At 39.9% G+C, this 10,366-nt stretch overlaps 1 protein-coding gene across 1 annotated transcript in view; it reads right to left on the reverse strand.

Annotated features, from left to right (window-relative positions):
• PPEF1 (protein phosphatase with EF-hand domain 1) overlaps nt 1-8,970 on the reverse strand; it is a 72,055-nt gene extending 63,085 nt beyond the window's left edge. The window contains exons 1-3 of the mRNA XM_059385302.1: nt 8,913-8,970; nt 8,645-8,772; nt 7,922-7,982 (exon numbers count right to left, since the gene is read on the reverse strand). Of these exons, the coding sequence (XP_059241285.1) occupies nt 7,922-7,982; nt 8,645-8,772; nt 8,913-8,970 (247 nt within the window). The remainder of the gene's footprint in view (nt 1-7,921; nt 7,983-8,644; nt 8,773-8,912) is intronic.
• Nucleotides 8,971-10,366: the final 1,396 nt, after the last annotated feature.

Below are 10,366 nucleotides of genomic sequence, written 5' to 3' on the forward strand. Positions count from 1 at the left end.
GATTCAAACATCTGTGCTATTCAAGATCTACAGAAAATTAAACTGCAACATTCAGTTTCTTCCCCTGTTAAACACTTCAAAATTTTACTTAGCTATAATAGATTTCTCTCTTTACATAAAAACAGATGTTCTGACATGATTTCCTTTTTCTTCTTGATAACAAAGCAGATAAAGTTAGATGATGAACCACAGGCAGAAATACCCATAGGGCCTCTCTCTGAGAGAGACATTTCTATGTAACAGATCGCCTGCATTGTCCATTTCAGTAGGCGCTGAGATCCAGGATCCCTTTCTTACTAGGCTGCCTATAAGACAGTCAACCCAAGAACAGAAATCTGGCTACTTTGGTTGGAGAAAGATGAAAGGGTATATGGTAGACTGATTGCAAAAGTGACCTTGATTGTCTATACCAAATTCTAGCCTGAATCTTTTTTTTTTTTTAAGATTTTTATTTATTTATTTGATAGACAGAGAGAGATCACAAGTAGACAGAGAGGCAGGCAGAGAAAGAGGGGGAAGCAGGCTCCCCGCCGAGCAGAGAGCCCGATGCAGGGCTCGATCCCAGGACCCCGAGATCATGACCTGAGCCGAAGGCAGAGGCTTAAACCACTGAGCCACCCAGGCACCCCTAGCCTGAATCTTTTTAATGGGATTTGCAGCTACTCTCATCAAGAACCTATTTCCCTGGAGTGCCTGGGTGGCTAGGTGGGTTAAAGCCTCTGCTTTCTGCTCAGGTCATGATCTCAAGGTCCTGGGATCGAGCCCCGCATCAGGCTTTCTGCTCAGTGGGAAGCCTGCTTCCCCCACCCCCTGCCTGCCTCTCTGCCTACTTGTCATCTCTCTCCCTCTCTCTGTCAAATAAATAAATAATTTTTTAAAAAATCGATTTCCCCAGGCTTCAGATCTGGGTTGTGGGGTTCATGACCTGTGTTGGTCTAAAGAATGTGGTGGAAGTGTTACGTACCATTGCCAAGTCAAGACCTCAGAAGGTCTTGTATGCTTCCATGCTCTCTCTTTTGAATCCATGCTACCACCACAGAGCCCAGGCTAACCTAATGAAAGCTCTAAGACTACGGGGAACAAAACTGAGTCACCCCAGCCAAGGCCATTCCGGATAAGCCATTAGCCTGCAGACCTCAAAATACATGACCAAATTCTCGCCAAGAGCTGAGACAAACTGCCAGATCAAGCCTGCCAAGATCAGCAGGAGGACTTGGATAACCTGTAGACTTGTGGGCAAAAAGAAATGTTTATTACATGCCATTGAGCTATTGTGGTTGCTTAATACGCGGTATTATTTCATGAACAGATAACGGATAGAGACGATGGTGATGTATTCTTCAACTCATTAACACTGAATTGCTATCAAGCCAATGGGAATCAGAAGTCTTCTGCAAGCAGTTTCTATCTTTTTGAATATTTAGAGTAGACATGTTTGGAAAGTGTGACGTTAGCAGATGTAGAGAGAATACTTTTTTTTTCAGGATCCAGTTATGCTGAGAGATTACAGTTAAGGACTAGACTTAAAAAAAAAACAAAAAACCTTTCTAAAATAAGTCATAATATTTAGTAATTTAAAATGCTTTCTAAATTATTGTGGGTCCACCCTAACACTTCTGTGGTGGTGGTTGATGATGTTTGATAAGAAGTTAAATTTAGGAATAATAAGGTTTGTCTTCAGTGTGGTCCAGCACAGTGTATTTTTCCCATTTGGATTTGGTTTGAGATTTGAGAATCACTTAATTATTCCATTTTAGGTTTGAAAACTAGACATACAGAGCAGCTTGGCAAATTTTATCTCAGATTCCACTGTGCAAGCAGTAAAGCCTAAGTATTCTACGTAACTATCTTAATAATCATACCATCCCGTTCTTCGAGACACATCCTCCTGGCTGTACACACTCAAATATTGGGCTACTCTTGGGAAAAAAACAATAACAACAAAGAAAGACAAAAACAACCCCACCGGTCTCACTGTATCATCTTATAACTGACTTGTTGAGTAATCCCGACTGCTTGAGGTACAAGCATGACATGATTTTCTTTTCCCGATCACTGCCTTCACCCATGCTCTGTCTGCTCTCCCTTTCTCATCAGCTCCTACCTCAAGTCAATTCCATCAGTTCCAGTCATTAAAGTGCAGTCTTGTTTTTTTAAGAACAAAATTAAAATAGTGTTTTTTCTTCTGTAAAACAAACACAAAAAAGCTTAGTTGGCTCTTCTTTCCATACATATGTTGACCTTCATTTCTTGTAAGTTCCATGATAAATATATGAAAAAGCACCAATTCCCTAAGCCATTTCTTAGGCAGAAGTACTCAATATGAAATATCAGTAAACATCAAAATCATAATCCTTCTGCTGACTTTTAGCCACATTAAAAAAAAATAACATAGATTCTCTTCCTAATATGGGTAGCTAATGTGAGTCATGTATGAAAACAATCAAAAGCTCTACCAAGTCGAATGCAAGTACTGTGGGTTGCAACTCAACTCTTATAACTAGTAAGAATAATTTAATGAATGCCAGCAATATGTAAAGATTTGTGCAACGTGTAACTGGAATGAGTATTTACCTGTTTCACTTATAATTCTGCCAACATGAATCTAAACTAATTAAATATAATGAAATCTTGAATTATAACCAAATGATACCTTTACAAGTTGTTCTAAAGAAAATCTCTCAAAACTACCCCCATATAATCTTTTCTTTTACCCAGTACAAACTCAAAATCTGGACAGGGAAAATGTTAAAACCCATAATTAAAACACACACACACACACACATATACTTTCTGCCTCTACCGCCCACGTGTCATTTTGAAAACAAGCTCCAGATATGGCTGGGAAAAAAAAAAAACACCAACTGAACTATATTTTATAGTTATTTCATTTCTCAGTTATGAATCGGGATTAAAACTGGGAGGCTCCATAGAACAAACTCAATAAACAGCAACATGGCATTTCATAAAGTTCAACATGTGTTCCTGATTATTGAAAAACTCAGAAAACCAGGAATGAAAGCTTACCTCCGTAACAGAATTCTAAAAATTTAAATCAACAAGAATGATTTTTCCATTAAGAGCATTAACAAGACAGGATGCCTAGTTTCACTGCTTCATTTTCCCATTGTTCTGCCATTTCTAGCCAACGCAACAAAACACAGAGCTGAAATAAGGGCAGTGATGATTGGGTAGAAAGATGCAAAAATAAAGTTACTTGTGGCCAGTGTGATTAAATATCCACATGCAAGAAAACTGGTGGAGAAACTCCCAGAACTGATAGAAGAATTCAATACTACAGAGGTTTGAATCACAGCTTTACTATTGCTGAGATGAATAACCCTGGGAAGTCACCTTCTAAGTCTCCATATTCTCATCCAACAAAAGTGGATGATAATAATACTAATATCAGTGGTTTTTCATGAAGACTAAATGAAATATTTAAAGCACTTAAAGGCCACAGCACATGGCAAACATTTAAAAAATATTAGCAATAATATTAAGTTCATTCATGCTGTTGTTCAATAGTTGCCCAATACAAATAGATATAAATCAAAGGCTTGTTAAACACTACCAATAATCACTGGGGAGATATCATGGTGAAAATAACCTACTGATGATAGGCACAAAAAACTATAAAATACCTGGGTCTGATAGGACATTTTGGCTGATTTATGAAGCAGAAAGAATTGTCAAAACAACAATTGCACCCACTCTACCCCACTTCCTACTTCCACCAGCCTCTGTTTAAACATGTACAGTAGGTTTGGCTTTCTATCTTATGGGATGGATGTGTGGAATCTCCCCATTAAGTCCTGTGAACTGGCTTCAGCAACAGAGTAATAGTGCACAGAAATGAATGGCTGCCAGGTCCCCCTCCCTCTTATGGAACACTCGGGATGTCTGGACTCCCCTGTGCCTCAGAGTTAAAACCATGAGTCCAGCTCTGAAATCTGGAAATGTTAAGTGACCTTCTGGGCCCAAAATATACCATGTTTTGGGGGGTCCTGGTGCTTTTGCCAAACTGGGTGATGGTTGTGTGGAACCTTCCCACCAAGGAAGGCCATCAGAAAGCAACCTACAGCAATGTCCAGCGCGGTGACCTTAGTTAACACTACTCTAATTGTATGCTCCAAAGTTGCTAAGAGAGTACAATTTTAAAGTGCTCACCACACCTGAAGGACTTGTAACTATGAGGTGATGGTTGTGTTAACTAACCTTGTTGTGGTAACCATTTCCTAATATATATATATATATGAAATCACCGCACTGTATACCTTGAACTTTAACAATGTTATATGTCAACTATATTTCAGTAAAGCTGGAGACAAATATGAAACAAAATCTACCTACAGAAGTAACCTATAAATTCATTTTTCTGTTACACACAGCAATCAAATCAGTAAGATTCTAGGACTCTATATTAGAGAGATATATAAGAGAATAGAAGCCAAGAAATACGCCCTAATGCATATTTTTAAATGAATACATGATAAAGGAGACACTAAAAACCCTGTGAAAAGATACATTATCTTTTCATAATAAATACATAATCCCCCAATACATAGACATGGTGGGAAAAACTGGTTAACTACTTGGACATTTTCTTTTTAGCTGTGTTCTTTAATTGTTTTTAATTACGAGGCATCAAGACTTCCTTTTTTGGTTTAATATAAAAAATCCCAAATTTATGAAGTGTTGAAATTTTTAAAAGTCAAACCATAAAAAAATCTAGAAATCCAGGCACAGCGATCCACATTTTAAATATTTCAAAGCCTTCTAAGTTTAAAAGCGGGGATTCACAAAGAAAAAGATATTTAGACTTGAAAGATATTTTAAATAATTAATGGGTAAAAACTTCCTATACCTGATGGAAAATATCAACCTAGATACCACAGAAGCTCAAACAAACCCCACACAGGATAAAATATAAATGAAGCATCATCAAGGCTCATTATAGGCAAAGCCCTATTTTCCACTGTTACTTAGGTTAGTTTGTTTCTTCCTGAAACCCATCAGGTGATTCTGTTATTTGTAATACAGTTAAATTCATTTGTCACTGTATGTATTCTATTTCGGAAATATACACGCACATTCTTTTCCTGTTTGTAATAATTTTTTTTAATGGATGTGAAACATTATCATGGTTCTAAAAGTCAAAACAAAAAGGTACATTCAGAGGAGTCTTATCCACCCCCAGCCTCTGCCCGACTCCATTCTCCCATTCGTTCTTTGTCCCCTCTTCCCACCCATCCACTCATCCCCTGTAGGTAAACAAGGTCATTAGTTTCTGGTTTATTCTATAGGTTTCTCCTGTATTTATTTTGGGGCGTGCGCACGCATACACACACACACACACACACACACACACACATACTCCTATCAGGCAAGGATTTCTCAAACAAGATGCAGAAAGTACTAAGCATAAAGGGAAAAAAATTGTACTACATTAAAATCAAGAATGTCTATTATCATCAAAAGACAGCATTTAAATATCAGGGAGGTAAAAGCCAAAGACTAAGAGAAGATATTTGCAGTATGTTTATCTAACAAAAACTCATATTCTCATATGTAGAATACTTAGAGCATTCTTAAAAACTGGTAAGAAGAGAGCAGCTAACCAAGTAAGAGGATGGCAGGAGACCAGAATAGGCCCTTCACCAAACAGGACGTACACAGGGCCGCCGCACAAACAAAAAGGTGACCCACTTCAGCACTCACCAGGGAAAAACAAACTCAAGCAGAAATGGGATACTACTACACACCGGGCAGAATGGCTAAGATGAAAAGGGTTGACAGCTCTAAGTGCTGAAGAGGATAGAGAACACTGGAACTCTCACCCACCGGTGGGAGTATAACTTGGTACAATAATTTTGTAAGAAGGTTTGTCAGTATCTAATGAAGCTGAACACGCGCAGGTCTTGTACCCCAAACTTCCACTCCGGGATCGTGGGACATCTTTATTATAATCTTTGTAATAACGACCCCAGGGAATCAAGTCCCTTTGTATCCACGTCCCTTTATACAACACAAGAGATGGAGCTTTCCTACCCCTTGTGAATCTGTGGTTGCCCTTGTAACTTGCTTTGACCCAAAAAATATGGCAGAACCAATTTTATGTGAGTTCCAGAGAATAGGCCCTAAGAGGCCTTGTAGCTTCTGCCTTTGTTCTCCTGGGATCCAGCTACCATGTGAAGAAGTCTGGGATATCCTGCTGGACAGAGAGGCTACATGAGGAGAACTGAGATATCCAAGTTCATAGCCAACACCAGTCCCAGACAGGTGAGTAGAAACATCTAGGCCTCCCTACCCCGCCCAGCCAGGTTGAGTGAGCCAAAATGATACCAAATGGAATGAAGACAAGCCATCCCCACTGAGACCAGTTCAAATGCCCAATCCACAGAACCACGAGCAATGAAATGGCTATTGTTTCTAAGCCACTAAATTTGGGGGTGATTTGCTATGCAGCAATAGATAACCGGAAATGAGAATATAGCAAAAAAAGATATGTTCACCAAAAAGGACATATACAAGAAGGTGCATAACAGTACCATTCAAATTACACAAACTAAAAACAATCCAAATGTCCATAAACAATAGAATGGATGTGTTTTGGTAAATTTGTAACATTTTCTTTCTTGTTTTGGGTGTGGGTTACAAGGGCATGGTTACTTCAAGAAAATTATTGAGTCCTGTACTTACAATTTGTGTGCTTTGATGTATGTTAGACTTGAAGAAAAGTTTACATAAGAAGATTAAATCACCGTCCCCTTCTTGGATAAAAATTTTTAAATATTTTTAAATCACCTACAGAATTTTTTGACATGCAGATTCTTTAAAATACAGAGCCTGAGTAAATGTCTCTGGGCTGGAACCCAGCCATCTGTGGACTATGAATCTCCATAAATGATTCTGATGCACACAGCCCAGATCGAAATATTAGGTCATTAGCAAAAAGAGTGCTGCTTCATTTCATCATCATTATATTTCCTCTCAGAACTATTTTGCCAAAGAACACGAAGCACAAACAACTATTTTCAAATTGCAATTATCTAAAAGAAAGAAAATGGCAAAATCCCCACTTCCTCCCACTCCCCACTCCTCAGGTTTGGCTATTCTACCATTTAGAAAGCTTCTACAGATCATTAAATGCTTTAATTAGTTTCATACATATGCGCTCAGCTCCAAGCATGCCATTAAAACACCATTCCTTTGCCACTGTGAAGGGTGCTCGCTGGATGATTTCAAAGGAGTTCTTAGATGCCATATACTTTCAATTAGAACAAAAAATGGTTGGCCCAAATTTAAGAAAAATAAGTTTTTAAGCCTAGCATCTACCTTGAAGATAACAACAGTCATCTTGATTTTGCAGGAGAAAGATGTACCTTGGGAATAACTATAATTTCAAAATCATTTTGAACCATGCCTTCACTGCCTGTCTGTGAGATGATTTACTTAGTCATTTCAGAATGATGGCATAAATGATAGACAGAGAGACAGCTAGCTCTGCCGAAAACAGAGAACCGTGTTCAATCTACCATGTCCCCCCAGATTTGTTTCACGAGATACTCAAGATATTTTGATCTCTCGGCATGAAAATTCTGGGGATAAAAAATACGATCCTCTTCACTAAAGCTGCTATGGTATATCAACAGGTTGTGATTCAGAGGTGTTCAACAAATTAACGTTGAATGAAATCTAATTCAGCTTTGTGAAAGTGATGAAATTAGTCAAATTTAATAAATAACAATCAGAGGAGAAACGCCACCTGAACTGATTTCACGGTTGGTGTCACGAAGACGAGCCAGGTGGGCCTCTTTTTAATTTCTCAGTGTCCCCCCATCTTCAGACTTCACATCGCTTAATGGGGACAATTCAATATTTAATGACTGCTTTTCAAAAGACTAAGCGTTTTACTTACCTGGGTCTTTCTCATGTATTTGTGTGTAGTTTTCCAACATGAAGGAAAAGAAGTTGGATAGCTGGACAAAATAAAAGTACATTAGTCAGTGAAGGATCCCCAAATAGCCACTGTGGTAAATACAGTTGGCGCCCTCTCCCAGCCTCTGCCTGCCTCTGCCTGCCTCCCTCCTCCCTTGTGTCCTCCCTCAGCTGGTGGGCAGCACCTCCCCAGAGGCACAGGATATCACAGAGCCTCCCACCCCTTAATGGCTAAAAAGGACTTCTTTTCCACAAGGAAGCATTAAAGCTGGATTTATTACACCATTTTTACACGCTTGAAAAAGGCCTTCCTCACCCATCTATATTTTCTTCTAGAATTCTCACCGGTTTGCTCTTAGGAAATGCTTTCATATTTTAACTCTTTCAGATATTTTTCCCTTCAAAAAGAAACAACTTTACTTCCTCCTGGGACAGGTGCCCAAGAACAGAATAAGACCATTTTTTATTAGTTAACGAGACATGTGGCAGCCCCCCTCAAAATATAAACTTCAGAAATGAAAAATACCATCCTCTTCCCAAATCCTACTCTCTCTCCTCAGCCACTTCCGAGACAATGTCACCCTCTACTAAAGTTCTCACCAAGGTTCCTCAGCTTAAAATGGACCCAGACTTTCCTTTTCTCACTTGTGAAGGGTAAAGAGAAGCATTTTACCGGAAGAAGAGATGAGCCAGCAAAACAGACCTGCAATTGGCCTTGTTCATCAGCATATTCAATGGACTGGAAGATGGTGAGGGCATAGCGTTGTCTGGCCTTCAACCGAGCACTGTAACCGCGGTACCAGTTCTGGATGACCAACGCCGCTTTTAGCGCTGCAGCCCCACGGGATATGAAAACCAGAGGAAACCAGTTACTATGCAGCTATGGGACAGGGAAGTAGAGGCTTCAGAAAAAAAATCAGTCCACCTGGATTCCTAGGTTCTAAGAACATACACACTACAATGGGATTTACCTTTATGTTTTTGTAAAATGTCCTCAAGTCCTGAATACTCGGAGAATAATGATGGCATAGCCGTTAAGAGTAGAGTTTCTGGGGGGCACCTGCGTGGTTCAGTCGATTGAGGGTCCGACTCTTGATTTTGGCTCAGGTCATGATCTCAGGGTCGTGGGATCAAGCGCTGGGTCAGGCTCTGTGCTCAGTAGAGAGCTGGCCTGGGATTCTCCGGCCCTCTGCGCAACCCCGCCCCCACGCCCTCCTACTTCCACGTATCCTCTCTTAGAGGGGAAAAGAGAACAGTAGAGTTTTGGGGGCAAGAAGTTCTCAATATGAATCCCAGCCGTGCTAATTATTGTCTGTGTGACTCTGGTAAGTTACCAAAACTCTCAAAGCCTCAGGGTCCTCACCTGTAAAATGGGGAAAATAACAGCACCTACCTCTGGCCCTACTCAGGCATATTCACGTTCCATGTCCTATGAAGGAACAATTCCATTCTTCACTATATACCCCAAAGCAATCCTCACACAGCCCATAAGGGAGGCATATGGGGACACAAGAGTTCCTGTGCTTGAGGCAGTAGGGAATCTGACACCAACGCAGCCTGGCTCGCCATGGCTGGGAAAGAGAATGTGTAACCATGGTGGGCGCACACCATGACCTACTAGGCCACAACCGGAAGCAATAGATTAAAGAAACCCATAGCAACATGGATGAGGCTTAAAAATATAGTGCTTCGGTGAGAACAGCTTTAGTTAGGGACAGTGAAATGTAACATAATGTCATTCTATATAAACTTAAAACACACATACACAAAGCCAAAATACAGATTTCCTAAGAATATATATAAAGGAAAAGACACTAAACAGATAGATCGGTTATTTATGGGGGGGGGGGGGTGAATATAGTGCACGTGAGTAAAAAGGAACAAAAGCAAATTAATGAGCCAACATAAGAAAGGGTCTTGCACAGCCCGGCAATGACAATGTGCAATGAATCGGAGAAGTATGATTCACTCCAGCTTCTGTACGTGAGATTCAAATAAGAAAAGACAGAGGGAGAGACGAAGACACCTCCCTCCTTCAGAGCCCTTACAGTAAGGATGAAATGAGCTACTACAGGAGAAGAGTTCATCCCCACGCCTGGTTAATAAATGGCTAAGCTAATGGCTACTATAGTGATCAGTGTTGTCTTGTTTGTGGATTATTAGCGCACTGACTCTCTTCTGGGGCTCTGAGCCTTTGAATCATCCTAGAGCTTCATGGCTTTGAAGAAAGCGATCAGGTGAGAGATAATGAGACTTAAAATATAGTCTCTTATGCCTTCCACAAGTTTTAGAGTGAAGAGCAATCAACACCAGCTGGCTTCTTTTATTCATGCTATAATTTTTCCCAGTTAGCACATAGAAATTAAGAGTTGACTATAACAAGAACAATTTGAATTCTAAAAGCAGAATTCTAGCCTCCAGTCCC

This window comes from Mustela nigripes, chromosome X (genome assembly GCF_022355385.1).
Source record: "Mustela nigripes isolate SB6536 chromosome X, MUSNIG.SB6536, whole genome shotgun sequence".
Taxonomy (NCBI): Eukaryota; Metazoa; Chordata; class Mammalia; order Carnivora; family Mustelidae; genus Mustela; species Mustela nigripes.